The sequence below is a fragment of the Rhinoderma darwinii genome, chromosome 12 (genome assembly GCF_050947455.1).
Source record: "Rhinoderma darwinii isolate aRhiDar2 chromosome 12, aRhiDar2.hap1, whole genome shotgun sequence".
Classification (NCBI taxonomy): domain Eukaryota; kingdom Metazoa; phylum Chordata; class Amphibia; order Anura; family Rhinodermatidae; genus Rhinoderma; species Rhinoderma darwinii.
In genome coordinates, this window is record NC_134698.1 from 16,352,911 (window position 1) to 16,377,499 (window position 24,589).

At 42.2% G+C, this 24,589-nt stretch overlaps 1 protein-coding gene across 1 annotated transcript in view; it reads left to right on the forward strand.

Moving 5' to 3' along the window:
* CRIP2 (cysteine rich protein 2) overlaps positions 1-20,692 on the forward strand; it is an 81,196-nt gene extending 60,504 nt beyond the window's left edge. The window contains exons 3-8 of the mRNA XM_075844277.1: positions 2,599-2,656; positions 3,106-3,237; positions 5,954-6,022; positions 9,800-9,894; positions 14,922-14,979; positions 16,773-20,692. Coding sequence (XP_075700392.1) covers positions 2,599-2,656; positions 3,106-3,237; positions 5,954-6,022; positions 9,800-9,894; positions 14,922-14,979; positions 16,773-16,840 — 480 coding nt within the window. The 3' untranslated portion in view covers positions 16,841-20,692. The remainder of the gene's footprint in view (positions 1-2,598; positions 2,657-3,105; positions 3,238-5,953; positions 6,023-9,799; positions 9,895-14,921; positions 14,980-16,772) is intronic.
* Positions 20,693-24,589: the final 3,897 nt, after the last annotated feature.

Sequence of the window (24,589 nt, forward strand, 5' to 3'; positions counted from 1 at the left end):
TTATAAGGCAAAGAAGTGGAATATTCTGCATTGGCCAAGTAAATCACCAGATCTCACCCCGATCAAGCTGCATTTCAATTGCTTAAGGCAGAAAGACCCACAAACAAGAAACAACTGAAGACGCTGCAGTAAAGGCCGGGCAAAGCATCACAAAGGAGGAAACCCAGCGTGTGGTGATGTCCATGGGCTCCAGACTTCAGGCAGTCATTGCCTGCAAAGGATTCTCTACAAAGCATTAAAAAAAACAAAAACATTTTATTTCTGGTAATGTTAATTTGTCCAATTACTTTTGAACCCCACGAGAAACAATGGCTGCCCAACTTGTGATTTGCACGATAGAAGAGCAGCGTGCAGTGATTAGTTTTTTGTTGTCTGAGGGTTTGTCTGGAGCTGATATTTATCGAAGACTTTTCACAGTATGGAGAAAGAGTTTTGTCGAGAAGTTATGAATGGATAGAGAAGTTCAAAGAAGGTCGCACAAGTGTCAGCCATGAAGGAGGCGGACGCCCGTCCACGTCTACGACTGATGACAACATTGAGCGTGCACGTGAACTGATTCTATTGGATGGACTATCACCTGTTTGGTCCCCTGAAAGAAGTCCTACGAGTACGAGGAGTCACGTCTGATGAAGAGGTGTAGACAGCCGTTCATTTGTGGCTTGCTGCTCAGCCTAAAACATTTTTTTAATGTTGGAATATGAAAGCTTGTTGACAGGTGGACAATGTGTATTGAAACGCAGGGCGATTTATGTCCAAAAATGATTTTCTGGAAGTAGATTAAAATAAATTCTACAGCCAGAGTGCGGATCATTTTTGATCACGTATTTATTAGATCACCCATCCGGCGTCTTTTTTTTTTTTTTTGTAATTCTATTACCCTATTCTTGATGATTTTCTGGGTACTGTAATCCACCCATTCCACTTATTTATTTAGTTGCCTGTCCTTGAAGTTGCTCAAGCTGTGCTATATCTTTCTTGTGCACTGGTGCCCAAATCTGTATCCAATATTCCATGAGCGGTCTGACTTGGGATTTATAAAGCGTTACAACTATGTTCTTGTCATGAGCACCCATGTCTCTTTTGAAGCATTACATGATCTTATTTGCCTTGCCTTGGCTGCAGCTGCCTGACACTAGTTGCTAAGGTTAAGTTTGCTGTCAACTAATATCCCAGTTTCCCATTTAGTATGTAATGGTGACATGTATTTTTCCTTCCTAAATGCATTAACCTTACATTTATCAGTGTTAGACCTTATTTACCACTTCTCGGCAGAAGCCTCCTACTTCTCCAGATCTATTTCTTACAGAAAACTGTCCCAATTAGTGGGAAAAATCGAGATAAATGACATCCAAAGACTCCCCCAGGTCCAGTCTAGAACTTACCTCCTCATAGAAGCTGTCAGATTAGTTTGATAGGACCGATCCCACATAAACCCATACTGAAAGGAAGTTATATTTTAATCCGGGATAGCATCTCTTAGAAAACCCTCAAACATTTTACCCACAATTGTGGTAAGACTTCAAGGCCATATTTTCCGGGCTCACTTTTTGACTCCTTTTTTAATATCGCCACCACATTAGCCATGTGCCAGTCCTGTGGAACAGATCCAGTTATAATAGACAGACCATTATATCTAATGTTTCAGGATTCTATCACGAATTCCTGCAGAACACGGGGGTATATGCCATATTTTTCCCTAAACAGGAGGTATACTTGCCCACCGTGTCTTTCAGTCTGCTGGGTTTTCTGTTGCTCCTGTGATAAACGGTCTTGTAGAAATCATGCAGACAACACATGGGTGTATTTCCTCCTAGCCCTCTCCATGTCCTTCTGGCCACCAATTGAAGGGTGGGGCTTAATATTATTTGTCTCCTATAGCAGACCGAGCTGTGGAGGGGAGGCTTCTACTGCAGCCAGTTGTCTTACAGCCAGACACAGGCTAGTGAAGAGGAGAGTAAGACCCTATACACACGACCGTAGATTTCATCCATCCGTAAATACGGATCCGTAGTAATTTATAGTCCCCCGTAAATCATCCACATATACGGATGTATTTATACAGTTTTGCAATACGAGATTAGGGAAGAACTACTGAAATGTTTTTTTATGGGGTTTTTTTTATCGTTTGCGTACTTTCTATGTTTAGTGTTACTTTAATTCCTGATTTATAGCTAACCAAGAAAATCCTAATGGGGGTGTTGAGCATTAGAAAAAAAAACATAGCTGCTTTCTCCCCAAAAGAGCGCCACACCAGTCCACAGGTTGTGTGTGGTATTGCAGCTCAGCCCCATCTATTTTTACGGTGCTGAGCTGCAATACAAGACACAGCCCATGGACAGGAGTGGTGCTGTTTCTGGGGTTTTTTCTATTCCTAAACAACCCCTTTTTATATTGCTGTAGACTCACTTTCTCCCAAAAGACATTGTCTGGACTTTAGAAAGTCTAATCTTCTGTAAACCGTATACAGAGAAGACTTAATGCTACTAGGAGGAGAAATACTAAATCATGTAATACTTTTTATACAAAGCTACGTACTGCAGTAGATAAATATGTATTTTCCTAGTAACGCGTTTTCCACTCTTCTTCATATCATTTCAGCATGACGGAAAACCGTACTGTCACAAGCCTTGTTATGCTTCATTATATGGACCAAAGGGTGAGTGTTTTCATTTTAACCATATAATAATGTATCGATCTTATGAAATCTATATCTAAAGCGAAGCGCAAATAACCTGGAGCCGGACTTCTGTGGGTACATTTATCAGAACCTGGCCGGACAGACTTCGCACGGCTGTGTATACAGCTGCGTCATGGCTTATTGTGCCGGAACTGTAGCATTTAGTTGACTTTATTATGGGGTCTATAGAGGTTTCGTTGATTTCTCCGACTTTTCTTGCCAGCGCTAATTTTTCCCGTCAAAATCGACAGAACTGCCGACTATTGGTATATATAATAAATATTTATTTTTGCACAATATTTAATGATGGAATCTGTAATGATTGAATATTAATTTTGAAATAATAGGTATGGCACATGTACGGCTCCATTGATAAGGTTCTGTTCACACTAAAACTTTTGATGTATTCACCGGTTTGAACATTTCAGGTGTTAATATTGGAGGTGCCGGATCTTACATCTACAGGAAGCCAAGCGAAGACAAACCTGCGTCTCCTACCGAGGTCGCTCCAAAGATCGAAGAGAAGAAAGTTAATGCAGCTCCAAAGACTCTCAACAAAGGTGGGATATTAAGGCGACGGCACCCATCGGTTAGACATCCGGTTTTTTGGAACGGAGAAAATGTCCTGTACTCGGCACTTTTTATCTCCATCAAAAAAAAAAAAAACAGATGACGAACACAAACAGATGCAATTAAAAATCTCATTGATTTCAATGGGATTTTTAACTGGTCCATTTTTATCCTAATTCTGTAACCGATTATACAACACAAGTGTGAACTTCGCCTTACAGCCCAGTTTCTTTGCATTCTTATAAAGCTTTATTTTAGAAATAATCGTAAACAGCATCAGGTATATTTAATTTGCAATAATAATATTCTGGAATGATGTCATCCATAGTGTCTCCTTACCAAACTGCTGATCGATTACACTGAACCGATTTTGTTTTATTTCTGCATTGAGGCCAGTTGAACAAAGGGGGGTCCTGTGAAGTCACTTGCAGCTCTCGCTACATACAGCGTCCCCCCCTCGTTCACTCATGCAGGGGAGTTCCTGGCAGAACAAGGTATTGTGATATGGAGAACAATTTGCAATTGTTACCTCCCAGATCACGGTGACCCAAAAAAGCAGGTATCCAGTTAATTTCTTCTAATGCCAATGCATACTAAGCACTGGTCCTTGCCAGGCAGCAGATTTAGTGAGAGTGTAAGCCGTATCTTAAAGGGATTTTCACACCAGAGACCTTTATGACCTATCCACAGGATAAGCCAAAAATGTCAGATAGATGCGGGTCCCACCTCTGGGACCCGCACCGATCTCTGGAACGGTGCCCCCTAAACCCCGTTCTATTGCTCTGTGTTTTGCGGCCTAAGCAGGCGAATTCCGACCATAAAGAAGGAAACCACGTAGCTTGCTGATTCCGTAAGTCCCATAGAAACGACTGACACCGTATAGCTCAGTGAGCTCGGCTGTTTGTGGAACTCCCGACCATAAAGTCAGGAAGTGTCCGGGAGGCAGCGGGAGCAGAAGAAGGTAGAACGGGGTTTAGGGGGCCCCATTCTAGAGATAGGTGCAGGTCCCAGAGGTGGGATCCGCATATATCTGACATTTATGACATATCCCGTGGAGATGTCCTGTCCCTGGTGGGAAAACCCCTTTAATGGTTTCTTTTTTGTTTTTTTTCCTGAAGGCCTCATTTTGTCCACGCCTGTTGAATCCTTTTATAGCGTACCTCCACTTTTAGAGAAAAACAAATATAGTGCAGGAGTGTGGCGCCGGTGCTATAGAATCCTATATCGCTCATGGTATATAATTCTATATAAAGTCAGTGAAACTGGAGGTACACTATACTTGCGCAATGTAATATATGTAACACAAATATAGAGATTCTGGGGACTGCATTATGGTGTATACCGCTTTAAGAAGAACCAACATACCTGATTGACTGATCCCAATAATGCTATTTTATGACTTAAAGTTCATTCATTTCTTAGCAAACATGTAGTTCAGGATCTAAAATTTTCCAGATATCTATCAATGTAATAGATTAAGTTAAGTTCCAGTTTACAAAACCGTTTCTCTAGTTCCACCTATTAGTGCTGTCCGGATGGATGTCTCTGGTTTTACTGATAGGTCAATACATGTGTTAAGGCTTTATAAAGGGTCGGACATAGATGTTCAGGGTAGTACCATATAGGTGGCGTTAGAGAGACAGTTTTCTACCTTCTAGAGGAGAGTTATTTTGCATACGTACTTTGGCCCAGGGATCATTGCTCGAAAGATTCCCTTCTGGCTGGATTTCTTCAAGGAGAATGAGTATCATGTGAGAAGCTCCAGTACTTCATAGAATATACAGTGTGAATGACCTAAATGGCAGATCCCTCTAATATGATGCCATGTGGAGACTCATACCCATTAGATACAGGACATTTGCAGTCAGCAATGGGAGTTATGACCATATTCACGATAGAGCAGGGGTGCATAAGCTCCGTCCTATGATCTTGTCTGGTGCGGCCCCCAAACCCTCGGGCCGTTAAAACTGTTCCAATGTTATACCTAATTCAGACCAGCTGGGGCGGCACATTGCTGCTATTCTCTCTGTGGTTCCCTTGTGTCATGCAAGGTCCTCCAAAAAATGGAACATTTGGGAGATTTGCTACAATGAAGAGATCCAAACACATGTGCGGTCTCCTCTCTGGAGTACCGAGCTGGGGACCCATATTCTCCTGATAGGTGGGTATCCCAGTAGTGTAATGAGATACCCCTACTCTTTTATTGCGACTCTTAGGAGTGCAACAGTTTGATTATGTGGCCCTTACACCATAAAACGTTGTGCACCCCTAACAAAGAGACACCGGGTTCAGGTCCGAGTGGTTGGGTTACCATGGGCCTAACTGGTAAAGCTAATAATAAATGTTCTTGTGGCAATGGGGTGAGTAGGGAGGAGCGCCAGCAGTAAGATACAATTTCCCTTCGTATCAATCACAATGATGGCCATTGAAGAGATTGAAATGAATTGTAAAAACATTGGATGGTACAATAACTTGTTCTTGCCCCAGGAGATTTAGTAATTCTTAACCAAAAATGTATTAACCATAGATCCACTGTATCGATCTGCTTTGTTTTATCACATTATTTATGAAATATTTGGGCCACGCAAAGTTCAGATAGCTATTCTTCAGATATATTACCGCCTACTCTCTGTGTATATACTGCCTGATGGACGGTGCATGGTTATAGACTCTTAAACTGAATGGTTTAACTGTGGTCTCTTTCAGCTTCAAGTATAACCACTTTTACAGGAGAACCCAACTTGTGTCCTCGTTGTGAAAAGAAAGTCTTTTTTGGTAAGTAGACGGAGCTAGCTATGAGCTATGACCATTCTGAGCTATACTTCTGCCTACATGACGGACCCCATTGTCAAGATCTCTTTGGATCTGTTAAATAACAAATCTCTCATACTGTAGCTGTCATGGCTCCTTTAAGAAGCCAGGAAAGCCAATCAGAAGCCATAACGCTAGTGGCTTAAAAAAAATGTACAGTAATAAAACGCCAACATATTTGCTATCTCCATAACCGTCGCAACATGCACTGTAAATGCATACAAATATTTGCTGCATTGATGCCAAAATAAAAAAGTTATAAAAAAAAATCGGGACAATAGACATAACGATTATAATGATTATCTTTACCTAGCCAAACTATTTCTTAATATTTATTTTTAGCGGTTGTTTCACTGTTTTTCGGATACAGAGCTCCAAATCCTCTGCATGGATGTAGAGTGAAATGATAAAATTCTGTCTGCCTTGAGCCACCACTAGAGGGAGCTTAAGAGCTTACTGCATCCTGTGTTATACTAGAGCTCGCTAGACAACTGCTGTATGATTGTCCATGTAAATAGGCCTTTATAATATTGTGTCCAGTTCTCACAGGATATAGATTTACTAAGATTGGCATTTTATACTCCAAGAGTAAACAGAAGGCCGCTGGAGTAAAATGCAACAAACCTACTAAGAGGGGCACACCTCTTGGTTCATTTCTTGAATCGTGCGCCACAAACTGAAATCTATACCAGCTGTGACCTGGCAAGGAGTTTCGCTATAATTAATACTAATTTCTGGCGTAAATTATAGTAAATCTGAGGGGCAATGGGTGGACCCTACCCCTTCTGCTAAACTACCCCCAATTTTTGAAAAGTGGCATAAAATATTTTGTGAAAAACAATCGTGTGCCTAAGTTTTTCATATTTTTGTTCAGAAAACTGGCGGAAATGGCACTGTAGTCTTCCCCTTACGCCACACACAATGTTATTCAGCATTAAAAAAATGTCGCTTTTGCTAAAGGTGCCCATACACAGACCAAGCTGGGCCGAACCTGCTGATCTGCAATGTGTATGGAGGTGATACGAAAGGAAGGATCGTGCAGGTTGGATTTAAACATGTCGGAAACCATGTCGGAATTCACGCCAAAAGACCCTCCGAAATAGTCTCCTATTGATTTCAATGGGAGGTGGAGGCATTCAGGGGGAAAAAAAAAGCAGCATGTACTTTTATTACCCCCTCTGACCTCCCATTGAAAACAATGGGAGGCAGAAAAAACGTGCTGCTCTAGTTTCTGAGCGTTTTTCGCTGTGTTTTTTGCCCACGGTACTTGCATTCGCTTCAATGTCCACAGGCGAAAAATCCACGAAAACTGCTTAAAAAAAAGCCCAGGCTGGTCAAAAAATTTTTTTCCTGACTTCAAAAAAGCTCTGTGTGTACAGGGCCTAAAACCTGACTAATCCCACTGTTCGGGTTTTAAGTTCCTGCAGCCTCCAATTTATTCCATCTCTCCATAGTCCTATCTACTCGGTGCTCTACAGTGATCTACACTGCACCTTGTCCTGCCCATATAGGAAAAGGGGGTAAACGCCCTAATGGGAGAACCTGAACCAAAGCATTTCATCAGATTTTATTGGACTTCCTTTCTTAGGGGCTGTTCACACTGGCAGATTATTGCCCTGTTTCAATGAAGATGAAAGATAAAAGATAAAACTAGTAGCCACATTCACACAAGGCATTGCTGCATATTGAGCAGACCTGGCAAGAGCCACCGTTTTCTTTATGCAAAGTTCACTAGACTTTTTGGCACTAAAATATGCAGCTTACCCACAATCCCTTTTGTATGAGCAGGTTTCTTGGAGAACAGCTGATCATGAGCGGTCCTGCCGGTGGTACCCCCAATAATCCGCTGTGATCACTGGAGTTTGTAAAAGGGACATTGTGTATTGGGGTCTGTCACACATGTCCGATATGTTGCCGGAAGTTCTGCAACTTTTCCATTCATCTGAATGGCACTTGTAGAAAACTATGTACGCAGCCCCATCCACATGTATGACGCTGCTTTTCAGTTTGCAAAATTTCTGTAACAAATCTGCCGCGTGTGAATATACACTTACAGGACCTGCGCTGAAGTCAGTCTGCCATCCACATAACGCACAGACAAGCAGAGTCCTCCGGGGCTCTTTTTGTAGCGTTTCTTTTTTTTACATTTGCCACTCGAGGGAGTTCTGTAATTGGGCACATGGAAAGTGGTTTCCAAAGAGAACAACCCGTTTAATTCCTTTTGAAGTCACCCCTCCTCCCCCCACCTCCCTGGTAGCCGTATCTAGCCGGGGCACTTGCCCTTGGGCTCCACCACCCAGGGTGACTGAGGGGCCTCCAGCAGAGGCCGAACACCAACCCTGATTGTTTTTACATATTGCGGTTTATAGGCCGCTGCATTTTGGCGGCATTTTACCAAAAGTTGTGGCAAAAACCGCAACTAGGAGAAGTGCAGGGCCTATAGTGACATCACGGTCACATGATCAAGATCCTAAACCCAGGCAACACAAATGGAGGGTTAAAACAGGTAATAAAGTGTATGTAGCTTGTTTGTGTAGTGTATGGTGTGTGTGTGTGTGTATGTGTATATGTATATAGTGTATGCTGTGCCTGTAGTGCAATTTAAGTAGTGTGTGTGTGTGTGTGTGTGTGTACATAGTATGTATATAGTGTCAGTGTGTAGTGCAGTGTATATGCTGTGTGTGTGTGTGTGTGTGTGTGTGTGTGTATATGTATATGGTGTATGCTGTGTGCTTGTAATGCATTTTTAGTAGTGTTTATATAGTGTATGTATGTGTAGAGCAGTCTATGTACTGTGTAGTGTATTCTGTGTGTAGTGCAGTTTTAAGTAGTGTGTATATAGTATATGATTTCTGTGTATGTGTGTGTATGTATGTATGTGTATATATATATATATATATATATATATATATATATATATATATATATATATAAAATTATGTGTCTGCAGTGTATTCTGTACATGTAGTGTGTGTATGTGTGTGTGTGTTTAGCGTCTGTGTAGCAGGACCACACTGGCGATCTGGCGATCTGGCAGTACTAGCTAATGTCAGGTGGATCGGTGCTCAGTAGGCCAGGAGTTGGCCGCGGACACCCCTATACATGTGCACTACCCCCGTAGCAGCCATGGTTGTACTGTTACCAAGGGGGTCAGGGCTGGCCGTTTGCTATTAAATTTGACTTGGAAGAAATCCATCAGATAACCGCCATCCCTTACCGCGTCTCGCTACTCTGCACCTTCATGTCCCGTCGCACTAGGTCATGACTAGTAAATGGAGGGGGTCTTTGGGTGCTGAATTAATTTTGGGGTGTGGGTTAATTGAGGATTTGGTCTGGGGACTTTGGCTTAATTTGAGGTTACGGGTCTGAATTAATTTTAGGATCTGGTCTGGGGTCTTAAATAATTTTGAGTCTGAGCTAATTAAGGGGTCTAGACTGGGGTCTGAATTTTGTTTTAGGGATGTAAATATATTTGGGGTTCTTGGTCGGCATTAATTTTGGGGTCTGATAGGGAGACCCCCAGACAATATGGACCTATTTGTGCGCTATGGTCGCCTTGAATAAAGATAAAAATGATTGCGGGCCACAACCAGATTTTTTACTCTTGGGTATCTGCCAACCTTAATTCTGCCCTGGCCATATGCATGAGCCCTGTGTGTAATAAAGTTCCTATTACTCGATGATCTTGACGACCGTTGTTCATTAGAAATGACAGAATTGTTATTTCTTTTTTTTTTGTAGCAGAAAAAGTCACCTCTCTTGGGAAGGACTGGCATCGACCTTGTCTGAGATGTGAACGTTGCTCGAAAACTCTAACTCCTGGCGGCCATGCTGAGGTAAGAAATATTCTTTATTTTGTATCTCCTCCAAAAAGGTGAGACCCGTACTGCAAGAAGCGTCTTATATAGTGGCATCATATATTCATTTCCTTTGTCGTGCTGATGTATATTGCTGTTTGTGCTCCCCTCTTGTAGCTGTATGTGTCTAAAAAAAAAAATCAGTTCTTGGAGATTTTTTGGAATAGTACCTGTTTATTTGTATATGTACCAGAGTATAATCTAGTACTTAAAGGGACACTCCGGCCAAAACTAAATTTTCCCATGTGTACCATTATGTTATTCCACGTGTCAGTCTCTCTCCTTTTATTTATCTCTATATATCAGACTGGGATGGTTGCTTAGCAGCAGTGTGAATCCGACTCGGTGACTACTTTCTCTACTTGAGTCTATGGAGATCTATGTGTCACCCATCACAGGCTTCAGCAGTTCCTCTATCACATTAGTATTACACAGGGGGGACAGAAACTTCTATCATCAGCTGCCACTGATACTCAGACAGGTTCCTGTCACACAGGTATAATGTAGAAGAATATATTGCGGCCTCCCTGTCTGGATACTTATGGTTAGGAGAATATAGAGAGAAGGATAATTAGTGTCCTCCAGCATGCAGAAATGGTATGGTCTTTAGCTGGTCATGTGATGCTGTCCTGAAGCATCATGAAATTGATAGTAAAGCAGAGAGGAAGAGAAAGTTGGAGAAATCCAAGAATCAAGATGGAGGTTTTTTTTAAAGCACAGACAAGGCAGCAGTTCAAAAAGTAAGTCCAGTATACATAAAAAGTGTAGAGTGTGGTATATAGTCAGGTGGGGGGTGCAGACATGGAAAGTTGTGTTATCAATGAAGGTCTTCTTTAAATGGGTTTTCCTACCAGAAGAAGTGATGGAACATTGATAGGATATGCTATTACTTCCTGATCAGTGGGTATCTGACTGTGGGGACCCCCAGCGACCCTAAAATAGACTGTTAGCCCTTACTGGAATAGACTGTTAGCCCTTACTGGAATAGACTGTTAGCCCTTACTGGAATAGACTGTTAGCCCTTACTGGAATAGACTGTTAGCCCTTACTGGAATAGACTGTTAGCCCTTACTGGAATAGACTGTTAGCCCTTACTGGAATAGACTGTTAGCCCTTACTGGAATAGACTGTTAGCCCTTACTGGAATAGACTGTTGGCCCTTACTGGAATAGACTGTTGGCCCTTACTGGAATAGACTGTTAGCCCTTACTGGAATAGACTGTTAGCCCTTACTGGAATAGACTGTTGGCCCTTACTGGAATAGACTGTTAGCCCTTACTGGAATAGACTGTTGGCCCTTACTGGAATAGACTGTTAGCCCTTACTGGAATAGACTGTTAGCCCGTACTGGAATAGACTGTTAGCCCGTACTGGAATAGACTGTTAGCCCGTACTGGAATAGACTGTTAGCCCGTACTGGAATAGACTGTTAGCCCGTACTGGAATAGACTGTTAGCCCGTACTGGAATAGACTGTTAGCCCGTACTGGAATAGACTGTTAGCCCGTACTGGAATAGACTGTTAGCCCGTACTGGAATAGACTGTTAGCCCTTACTGGAATAGACTGTTAGCCCGTACTGGAATAGACTGTTAGCCCGTACTGGAATAGACTGTTAGCCCGTACTGGAATAGACTGTTAGCCCGTACTGGAATAGACTGTTAGTCCTTACTGGAATAGACTGTTAGTCCTTATCCCGATGTGGTAGTCTCTGGAAACTATTTCTATAACCAGGAGTATTGTGGACTTTTCCCTTTTTATCTCCTGTGGCTCCGGTTTGTTGCTAGTCCATTTTAGTTTTTGTGGTGTTGAGTCTTGAAGTCCAATAGAAATATCTCGCTGCATACTTGAAGGATTTTACATTCCGGTGTGCAGCAAGTGGCATAGAAATGCCTTATCTACAATTGGATATATTTAGGCAAAAGTCTTATCTAATTCTAGTGATAATAAAGCTCCACACATTCTTCATATCATGTTACTTCCTCTTATTGGACACATTTCGTTTCAGTATTCCGTAAGGCTTCGTTCACATCTGTGTCAGGACTCCGTTCATGGGTTCTGTTGTAGCTTTCCGTCAGGGGAACCCATGAACAGAATCCAAACGGAAACCATAGGTGTCCGTTGTCATCACCATTGATTTTAATGGTGAAGGATCTGGTGTAAATGGTTTCCGTTTGTCACCGTTGTGTAAGGGTTCTGGGTTTTGACGGAATCCATACCGTAGTCGACTGCGCTATTCATTTAGTCAAAACGACGGAACCCTTAAACAACGGTGACAAACGGAAACCATTTGCACCGGATCCGTCACCATTAAAATCAATGGTGAGGCAAACGGAAACCTATGGTTTCCGTTTGTTTCAGCTTGGATTCCGTTCATGGGTTCCCCTGACGGAACCCATGAACAGAGTCCCGACAAATGAACGAAGACTAAGGAGTATATCCATAGACTCACTGTATGGACACTAATGTCCGCACAAACACCCACAGACAGAGCGGCCACTGGAATCTCAAATGGAGGACTGAACGGGTTTTTCAAGGTATTTGCTGAAATGAATTAAAGGGCTGGCCCATGTTGACAAACCCTCTCCATATACCCTGTTCTGACAAGTGAATGTTATAGGTACATGGCGGACTTGCTCTGTCCATTTATTACATAGATGACCGTCCATTATATTACGAGCAGCCAGCAGCAACTTCCACAAGCAAAATCAGATGTTTAAAGGGGAGTCGGGGGCCGGCTCTCATATTAAAGGGGTCGGCTGCAATGAGACCGTTCCTTTCACTCCATTCTAATATCAATGGCTCATCTTTGCGTATATTGTTAGAACATCAATTCCCTTGTATACTTAGTACCCAGATTTCTTATTTGCCTGTATGTTGTGACAGCCTGTATTCTGCTGACATTGCCAGGGAGAGCTGTCAGAGGAAATTTGTATATTAGTAAATTGCTAATCCCAAGGGCTCAATGAATGGATTTGATTCCCTGCCGTTTTGTCTGTTCGTCTATATGCTCCTGTAATAGTTTTCCTTTTGTTAGTGCAATGTAAGTATTCTTGGCTTCTCTCCAGCGTACTCGCTGCTGCCGTGGGTGATTTGGCATCTGCACGGTGTTGTAATGAATTTGGACATTCCTAATACGTGTAGATGAATAATGGCTCATTCAAGCAATATTGTCACAAGCTCCTTCAATTACCCTGCGCCATAACGGATCTTATTGTCCCAGGAGTCTGTGGTATTGAATGTCTTCTATGATTAATTCATGCATTGTTGTTTCTAGATTCCTTTACAATCGCTCGTTGGCTCCATTATCTCGTTACCTTCAGGGAAGCTGTTAAACGTTTATATCATTTGTCCACTGTTTATAAGACTCTACATTTTCCCGATCTGTAATGTCTACTTTACTTTATTGTACGGGGTAATAGTCATTCATTTACCTTGTAAAATTAAGCCATGTATATTGCCAAATTGGAAGTGCACAGCTGATACCACCAGGGGGAGCTAGAAGACTCTGCTAATTGCTGTATTTTAATATTACTATTATTATTCTAACCAATGCCCTACAGTTTTCATAGTAACTTTGCACTTATCTCCGTTTTGGAGGTATTTTCTATAACGGGTGTTATAGTCGGTGAATGAGGACGAAGACACATTGGTATCATAACTAAGGATGGTGCCGGCAACGTACACAACACCTTATTTGCACATCAAAGGGTAACTAAACCTTCAACAAACCTCTGACATGTCATAGTGTCGCGTCAGACGTTTTGATCGGTGGGGGTCCCAGCAGTGAGATCCCCACTGATCGCTAGAACGAAGCTGCAGAAGCACTTGGGTGAGCGCTGAGCCGCTTCGTTTCTGATCGGCTTTTTTCGGAAAGCCGATGTAGCGGTGTACAGGCCCATAGACTTTCTGTTGAGTCCGTACACCGCTACATCGGCTTTCCGAGAAAAGCCGATCAGAAACCTAATGGCTCAGCATTCACCCGAGCGCTCCTGCCGCTTCGTTCTAGCGAACAGTGGGGGTCTCACTGCTCGGACCCCCACCGATCAAAACGTCTGACATGTCAGAAGTTTGAAAAGTTTTGTTACCCTTTAAAGGGGATACTCAACCTAGACGTAAATGAGAAAAGTAAACTGGAGATAAACCGTCCCACAGTATTTGTCAGTGTGCAGACTTTTCTGCAGCTCCTAAGTCAAACGGTCTTGTAGAAATATTTAAGAGAACACCGGTGTTCATTTTCTACTTATCTCCTCCATTTTTATGCTGAAAGAAGTCTAAGGGGTGGGGCTTAGTCAAGGGGTGTGGCTTAACTTTTTTGTCTCCTATTGCAAGAAGTTTGGGGGGGAGGAGGAGGAGGGGAACATGGCTGTTCTCCCCGGACACCTAGAGAAGAATTCTCTACGTATTTCTCCATTTTAATTGCAATATGAGAACGAATGGAAAATATTAAAGGAGGAATTGATAGGATTTTTGTGTCATTTCTATGTTTAGTGTTCCTTTGAGGTGTATAGTGATGGTTCCAGTAACAATCCTCTACAAGTGTAAATCAAGCTTTAATATTCATTGGCTAGTGAGGGGTTGGTAATGAATAGTGAAGGTGTCTGAAGCAAAATAGTTGTTCAGCGACCGATCCTTCTCCTGCCTCCCCCATAAGCATGAGCAGTGTTGGGCTACATTCACACAAGATGAGATGTGTTTTTCACGCACTCGCCAGCACGATGTAATTGATCCGTAAAACGCGGACAGCACATGGATGTGCATCTGTGAAAACGCACGAATATAGGACATGCGGTGAGTTTCACGCAACGGATACACGCGGTGTGAAAACTCACGTATGTGTGAATGGCGCCTTACTCAGCATTTTATGTACGTTTTGTGTGTGTGTGTGATGAATGCAATATTTTACTATACTGTAGCATTACTAGATGGCGACAATGCTTACGGCTCCAGTTATACAATTTCCAGCTCAATCCGTGTCTCTCCGTAATGATTTTCTCTACTTTTACAGCATGACGGGCAGCCCTATTGTCACAAGCCTTGCTACGGAATCCTTTTTGGACCAAAAGGTGAGCCAGCAAAAATTGGGAAAGTTGAATAATTAAAAGGTTAAATGACTGCGTTTCCTTCCCTAGAGTAGCTCTGACCCGCGGGGATCCTGCAATAAGGTGCTTTGTTGAACGTGTCCATCAATGTTTATGAAGGGAGATGTACCATTCAGACGTGGAAGGATACGGAGAAAGTGAAAATGATCTTCTATAAAGCTAGAGGAGTTTCCAGGAGACCTCTGCTAGTGAGAGTACTTCAGTTACACTTCACGGTTACTTAGATATACACACGTGGACTTGGCTTACAATATACTGCGCTCCTTTCCAGTCTGCACTTCCAATAAGTTTCATATGTTGAAAGCTTCTTGATGATGTATTTTCCTGGTGTGCAAAAAGCCAATGGCACCAAAAAAAAAGACATCTTATGTGTACATTGAAAAAAAAAATGGGTTTTTACGCATAAAGGATGGTTTTCCACACAATTTAATCTACACACAGTTCTATTCTCATATTTTATAATTTTACCAAAATTTGTGTCGAATTCGTGATTAACTTCGTGCAATTTTTTGTAGGGGATGAGCGCTGCCTCCTGGACGGTGAATGCTCACCCCGCATCTGATCCTACCACAACATTTCTAATCAAATAAAAGGGTTTTCTTGTTTAGAAAACCCATTTTTAAATATCCTATTAGAATATTCTGAGTTATAGGGGTTGTCCCAGAATCCCAAATTATCACCTATCCACAGGATAGGTGATAATTTTCTGATCACTGGGACCCCCACCAATCGTTCCCAACCCCTTGTTCCTCCTCACTGCTCGACCGCAATGAGGAGGGCATTAAATGGAGTAACGGTGGATCATGAGTTCTTCCGCTCCATTCTAAATCTATTGGATTGATGGAAACGGACGAGCACAGCGCTTAGCGGTTTCCGTTATTCTCATAGACCTTAAATGGAGCAACAGGTGCATGCTCGACCTTCGCTCCATTCCAGCTCCTCCGCACTGTGGGGGGTGCACTGAGGAGAATCAGCGGTTCAGAACACCCGTTCTCACGATTGGTGGGGGTCCCGGTGGTGCAACCTGGAACGATCAGAAATAGGTGATACTTTTGGATTCTGGGACAACACCTTTTAATAGAGGGGAGTGTCTCATTTGGGAAATGTCATCAATTTGCCAAAGTGGAGAGAGGTAAAGAAGGTCCAAGTACATTTGTGTATTACACAAATTCCTGATTGATTTAAGTGGGAAACATGTAATGCATAATTTCACCTGTGGCGGCGCTGCTGAGGAATTGAACATTTACTGCCAGGTTTCCCCCTCAGATCACATCTGATCGCAGTGGGGCCCAGCAGAGGAACACTATAATCCGCTTCTTCTCAAGGGACCGTGTATGTGTATGACTGTGACATTTTTTTTCTGTTTTCATCCATTCTTTGGTAGACCTACTTGTGTAGTTGGGGTTAATGTCCTGCTGGAAGACCGACCTTCAGTGGAGCTTCAGTACAATAATCGATACCCTGTAGAATCTACGGGTACAATCCACCTAGTTCTATCATGGATGGCAAGCCATCCTGGCAAACTGGAGGCAAAACAGCCACGTGGATGACGGTCAGGATGAGGTTCCTCTGTTGGAATGCAGTTCTTGGCTTTCACCTCACAGAACGTTCCTCATTCAGACATGACGGGCTGCAGGCTGGTTATAAAGGAATTACTCATAAGTAAAATTACTAAAGGGTCTACAAACCTTCTAGCATTAAACATAGTGAAGTGGCGAGAACCTTATGAGTCACAATTCCTTCCTCTTACATTTCAGGTGTGAACACGGGAGGTGTCGGAAGTTACGTCTATGAGAAAGATCCTGAGACCAAGGCTCAACCCTAAGAACTTGTAACCCCATATCGGCAGCAGAAGCCTCCCCTCACACACTTGTGTAATGTCTGTGCGGATAACACTAAGCTGACGGTTGGGAACATGTCGATTTAAAAACCCTTAGAGCAGTTTCGATAAATAAAGTGCACCCCTGACCATTCCGTATTTTGTACTGAACATTAGTCGCCTACCACATGATTTATTACTGGTGTTCCCGCTTTGTATTTCAGAGACCAAGGTTACTCCGTGTGAATGACAAAAACCTTAAAGGGAATCTCTAACTAGGGCAGATCCTTTGGCTTGGTTGGATGACACTACTGTATATCCACTAAATATTAACCCCCAAAGTTCCGATTATGGGGTTGTAATGATGCACTCTACATATGTTAATAAGTATACGTGGTTGGTGCCAAGAGAATTGTTTGGACATGTTCTGGGACTCCTTAAAAGCTTCCGGCATGTAAGGAGTCCAGAGTCATGGACATGTCAGTATTATAGAGAATTCAATAGACAAAAGGGAAATGTAGTATATTTAGATTTTAAAGTCCGTCTTCTGGGAACCTCTGCGCAGGTTGTCATATATATATGTTATTCGTTAAACTCAAAACAGCATTTTTTTTCAATCTAAAAGGTCAGCTTCTCGGTTACAATTTCTTACACCTAATTTTGTGGAACCTGAAGAGGGAAACGTAAAAGAGAAGGACTTATATATACTTCTTCTCTCTTTTGGATTTGATACTAGTTTTGGCTATAAAATGGAGGAAAAAAAACAAACAAAACTGCACTGTGTGAACAAGGTCTAAAAAACACAATTGATAAAACGTGATAACAAATGTTTTAAACCTTCCCCCAAAAATACAGCAAAAATTCTATTTTGCTTTTTTTTTCACAGAATTTATATATCTAATTATGAGGGTTTTAGGTTTGTTCGTTATTTTTTTTTTTCATCCAAAATCACCCTAAAAGTATTTCCCTGAATTTTCTTGACATATCTGGGTGGAAACTAAAGAGAACTAGAACTATAGCAAGTAAATTATTACACTTAACACTTAAAGTTTCCATCCGTGAGTCCAATGTTGTTCTCGATATGTGGTTCTCTTAATTTATGGTGGTTTTGTAGTAAAATCACCAATGGCCTTCCTGGGTATAAAGTCAATTGTGCAATCTTATGACCAAGAATAAATAATAATAATAAAAATCTAAAATCGCAAAAAAAATAAAATAAATTTCACCGTGACTATTCTGCCAGCATGTTGAAATCCAAAACAAAACATAATGTTAGGTCCACTACGATCCGCGAATAGAGCATTGGGATGATTCCTAAATCAATATGACTTCCATGGCTGATATTAAATGACTGTTGGGTTACTGTAGTCTAGGACACTCAGTAGTGCTCATTGAACATGTATCCACCTCCTCATCCCAGCTGCCGTACACCCCTCACTCTGCTGTTGAGATCAGTCCCGAGATACCTACAGTAGTTATAACAATGTTTGGCCATGGTGCAGATTTTTTGTTGTGTTTTTTGTTTGTTTTTTAGCCAAAACCAAGAGGGGATCCTAAACCTATATTTAAGGGAAAGCTAAATGTGCCCAGTGTGAACAAAGCAAAGCATTATAGTATTAGCTCTTGCTAAGTAACTTTGGGTTAAATATACATTGATATTCAACTTACTACAGAAGTGTGAAAGAAAACTCCCATGAATATTTTGTAAAAAAAATACAATAAAATAAAAAGATTAGTTGGAGCCATACAAATATTTGGTCATTTGTAACGATGAAATTGTTACATTTTCAGAATATGATAAAAATTGAAACTTCCAGAAAGTAGTTGTTACCACTCCTCTTCAGACTAGCTCTCTGCAGTCTTGCAAGCCACCTTCCCGTCATCCAGAGGTGAGACTATGGGGGGTGCTGAGGTTGCAGTTGCACCTGGGCTCAGGAGCGTTAGGGGGCCCAAAAAAAGCCCTTTTCCCATATCAGGAGAGCAGTACTATAAATGACCTGTTACTGATTTTACAACACGGCCAAGGAGCTTCAAGTTCTACTATATCCATGGTGGCCTGTGGTGTGTAGAGCCCAAGAGCTTCAAGTTCTACTATATCCATGATGGCCTGTGGTGTGTAGAGCCCAGGAGCTTCAAGTTCTACTATATCCATGATGGCCTGTGGTGTGTAGAGCACAGGAGCTTCAAGTTCTACTATATCCATGATGGCCTGTGGTGTGTAGGCCCCAGAAGCTTCAAGTTCTACTATATCCATGATGGCCTGTGGTGTGTAGAGCCCAGGAGCTTCAAGTTCTACTATATCCATGATGTCCTGTGGTGTGTAGGCCCCAGAAGCTTCAAGTTCTACTATATCCATGATGGCCTGTGGTGTGTAGAGCCCAGGAGCTTCAAGTTCTACTATATCCATGATGGCCTGTGGTGTGTAGAGCCCAGGAGCTTCAAGTTCTACTATATCCATGATGGCCTGTGGTGTGTAGGCCCCAGAAGCTTCAAGTTCTACTATATCCATGATGGCCTGTGGTGTGTAGAGCCCAGGAGCTTCAAGTTCTACTATATCCATGATGTCCTGTGGTGTGTAGGCCCCAGAAGCTTCAAGTTCTACTATATCCATGATGGCCTGTGGTGTGTAGGCCCCAGGAGCTTCAAGTTCTACTATATCCATGATGGCCTGTGGTGTGTAGAGCCCAGGAGCTTCAAGTTCTACTATATCCATGAAGGCCTGTGGTGTGTAGAGCTTAGGAGCTTCAAGTTCTTCTATATCCATGATGGCCTGTGGTGTCCAGGTTTTCCCAATAAATAGAGTGCCCCACTCCTCGATTTTAAAGGGGTTGTCCAAGAGTAGAAAACATGCCTGCTTTCTTCCAGAATCTGTGCCATACCGGTCCGTGCGTTGTCTGATATTGCAACTACGCTTCTTTTAAGTAAATGGGGCTGTGCTGTAATACCACACACAACCTGTGAACAGGAGTGGCGCTGTTTTTTGAAAGTAGCCATGTGTCTCTAATCCTAGACTACCCCTTTGATATGACCTTGTTCAAAATGTGATAGTCACTGTTGCAAATTAGATGTCACCAACATAAGTAGTAAAGTCCGGTGTACAAACTAGACAGGAAGCCACCTGTATTAGGCCCAGTTCACACTGAGTTTTTTTTATACAGAAACCGTGTCGGAATCAGCGGCAAAAAACGTCTGAAATCTCCCATTGAAATCATTGGGCTCACAGTAAAAAAAAAAACGGCATGTTCTTTCTTGCCGCGGTTCTGCCTCTGACCTCCCATTGAAACCAATGGGAGGCAGAGAGCGTTTTTCACTGCGTTTTTTTGGCCCGCGGCTCATTGGCCGCGGCTGGAAAACGCTAGAGGGTACAGGAAGAAATTTTGAGCCAGATTTTTCTGCCTGCAAAAATACTCCATGTGAACAGGGCCTTATAGATCACTGATGATGACACCGCAAACAAGTACAAAACACATCAAGATCATTAGAAATTATTACAGCAGCCTAAAAACTGTATAGACTCTACTGTCCGTTACTTTGGTTCTAACTTCTCCTTTACGTCTTCTGTTCATTTTCACATTTGTAGGAAATGTCTTTATACTTGAAAGATCTCGAATAGGGTAGAAATGCTGCAAATGATTCCGTATTATGTAACAAATGAATAATCTCTACCAATATATTCACGACAATTCCCTGTATTGTATTCCAAATAGTGGACATTGTATTACTTTTAGCCAACTTTGTATTTGATGCGCCTAATATTCTAGATGTAGATTCCAATTATAATGCAGTATTAATAATATTGTAAACACGCCTTTTTTCTGCATGCCTTTTTATCCTACAGAAATAAATGATGGCATTGAACATCGTGTCCTGTCTTGTTTTCTGATACTACAATAATGTCACATGTGACCCTGAGCGGGAGGGTCGGATATGTCTGGAGCTCCCCCAGAGCTACGGCTGGGTTTTATTTTTTTTTGGAGGATGCAAAGAAGTCATTGGCTCTCTCTCCGTGATCTAATGCATAGGCAGAGGTTATGGGGGCATTTAAAGGGTAACAAATCTTTCAAAAAACTTCTGACATTTCCGTATAACTTCACCGGTGGGGGACTAAGCACCCTCTTTTTATGTAGCGCCAACATATTCCGCAGCACTTTACAATTCGGAGGGAATGTGTACAGACAATCTCAGTGACAAAACGAATGAACAAATCACACAAGAGGAGTGAGGACCCTGCTCGCAAGAGCTTATAGTCTGAGACACGACTGTATGGCACGAAGGCAGTGTGTGTGTGTGTGTCACTGTTAATAATGTCACTGTATGACCTCGTTTCTGTATGGTACTACGTATAGATGTGTGGTACTAATATGGACGCTGTGTGGTACTACTTACATGGACGCTGTCTGGTACTACTTATATGGATGCTGTGTGGTACTACTTATATGGATGCTGTGTGGTACTACTTATATGGATTCTGTGTGGTACTACTTATATGGACGCTGTGTGGTACTACTTATATGGACGCTGTGTGGTGCTACTTATATGGACGCTGTGTGGTACTACTTACATGGACGCTGTGTGGTACTACTTATATGGACGCTGTGTGGTACTACTTATATGGACGCTGTGTGGTACTACTTATATGGACGCTGTGTGGTGCTACTTATATGGACGCTGTGTGGTGCTACTTATATGGATGCTGTCTGGTACTACTTATATGGATGCTGTGTGGTACTACTTATATGGATGCTGTGTGGTACTACTTATATGGACGCTGTGTGGTGCTACTTATATGGATGCTGTCTGGTACTACTTATATGGATGCTGTGTGGTACTACTTATATGGACGCTCTGTGGTACTACTTATATGGATGCTGTGTGCTACTACTTATATGGACGCTGTGTGGTGCTACTTATAGATGTGTGGTACTACTTATATGGATGCTGTGTGGTGCTACTTATATGGATGCTGTGTGGTACTACTAATATGGACGCTGTGTGGTACTACTTATATGGATGCTGTGTGGTACTACTTATATGGACGCTGTGTGGTGCTACTTATATGGATGCTGTCTGGTACTACTTATATGGATGCTGTGTGGTACTACTTATATGGACGCTGTGTGGTGCTACTTATATGGATGCTGTCTGGTACTACTTATATGGATGCTGTGTGGTACTACTTATATGGATGCTGTGTGGTACTACTTATATGGACGCTGTGTGGTGCTACTTATATGGATGCTGTCTGGTACTACTTATATGGATGCTGTGTGGTACTACTTATATGGACGCTCTGTGGTACTACTTATATGGATGCTGTGTGCTACTACTTATATGGACGCTGTGTGGTGCTACTTATAGATGTGTGGTACTACTTATATGGATGCTGTGTGGTGCTACTTATATGGATGCTGTGTGGTACTACTTATATGGACGCTGTGTGGTACTACTTACATGGACGCTGTCTGGTACTACTTACATGGACGCTGTGTGGTACTACTTACATGGACGCTGTGTGGTACTACTTATATGGGTGCTGTGTGGTGCTACTTATATGGATGCTGTGTGGTAGTACTTACATGGATGCTGTGTGGTACTACTTATATGTACGATGTGTAGTGCTACTTATATGGACGCTGTGTGGTACTACTTATATGGACGCTGTGTGGTACTACTTATATGGATGCTGTGTGGTGCTACTTATATGGATGCTGTGTGGTGCTACTTATATGGATGCTGTGTGGTACTACTTATATGGATGCTGTGTGGTACTACTTATATGGATGCTGTGTGGTGCTACTTATATGGATGCTGTCTGGTGCTACTTATATGGATGCTGTGTGGTGCTACTTATATGGATGCTGTCTGGTACTACTTATATGGACGCTGTGTGGTGCTACTTATAGATGTGTGGTACTACTTATATGGATGCTGTGTGGTGCTACTTATATGGATGCTGTGTGGTACTACTAATATGGACGCTGTGTGGTACTACTTATATGGACGCTGTGTGGTACTACTTACATGGACGCTGTCTGGTACTACTTACATGGACGCTGTGTGGTACTACTTACATGGACGCTGTGTGGTACTACTTATATGGGTGCTGTGTGGTGCTACTTATATGGATGCTGTGTGGTAGTACTTACATGGATGCTGTGTGGTACTACTTATATGTACGATGTGTAGTGCTACTTATATGGACGCTGTGTGGTACTACTTATATGGACGCTGTGTGGTACTACTTATATGGATGCTGTGTGGTGCTACTTATATGGATGCTGTGTGGTGCTACTTATATGGATGCTGTGTGGTACTACTTATATGGATGCTGTGTGGTACTACTTATATGGATGCTGTGTGGTGCTACTTATATGGATGCTGTCTGGTGCTACTTATATGGATGCTGTGTGGTGCTACTTATATGGATGCTGTCTGGTACTACTTATATGGACGCTGTGTGGTACTACTTATAGATGTGTGGTACTACTTATATGTATGCTGTGTGGTACTACTTATATGGACGCTGTGTGGTACTACTTACATGGACTCTGTGTGGTACTACTTACATGGATGCTGTGTGGTACTACTTATATGGATGCTGTGTGCTACTACTTATATGAATGCTGTGTGGTACTACTTATATGGACGCTGTGTGGTACTACTTATATGGACGCTGTGTGGTACTACTTATATGGACGCTGTGTGGTACTACTTATATGAACGCTGTTTGGTACTACTTACATGGACGCTGTGTGGTACTACTTACATGGACTCTGTGTGGTACTACTTACATGGATGCTGTGTGGTACTACTTATATGGATGCTGTGTGCTACTACTTATATGAATGCTGTGTGGTACTACTTATATGGACGCTGTGTGGTACTACTTATATGGACGCTGTGTGGTACTACTTATATGGACGCTGTGTGGTACTACTTATATGGACGCTGTGTGGTACTACTTATATGGACGCTGTGTGGTACTACTTATATGGATTCTGTGTGGTACTACTTATATGGATGCTGTGTGGTACTACTTACATGGACTCTGTGTGGTACTACTTATGTGGACTCTGTGTGGTACTACTTATGTGGACGCTGTGTGGTACTACTTACGTGGATGCTGTGTGGTACTACTTACGTGGACTCTGTGGTACTACTTACATGGATTCTGTGTGGTACTACTTATATGGACGCTGTGTGGTACTACTTATATGGACGCTGTGTGGTACTACTTACATGGATTCTGTGTGGTACTACTTATATGAATGCTGTGTGGTACTACTTATATGGATGCTGTGTGGTACTACTTATATGGACGCTGTGTGGTACTACTTATATGGACGCTGTGTGGTACTACTTATATGGACGCTGTGTGGTACTACTTATATGGACGCTGTGTGGTACTACTTACATGGACGCTGTGTGGTACTACTTATATGGACGCTGTGTGGTACTACTTATATGAACTCTGGTACTACTTACATGGACGCTCTGTGGTACTACTTACATGGATTCTGTGTGGTGCTACTTATATGGATGCTGTCTGGTGCTACTTATATGGACGCTGTGTGGTACTACTTATATGGATGCTGTGTGGTACTACTTATATGGACGCTGTGTGGTACTACTTATATGGACGCTGTGTGGTACTACTTATATGGACGCTGTGTGGTACTACTTATATGGATGCTGTGTGGTACTACTTATATGGACGCTGTGTGGTACTACTTTATATGGACGCTGTGTGGTACT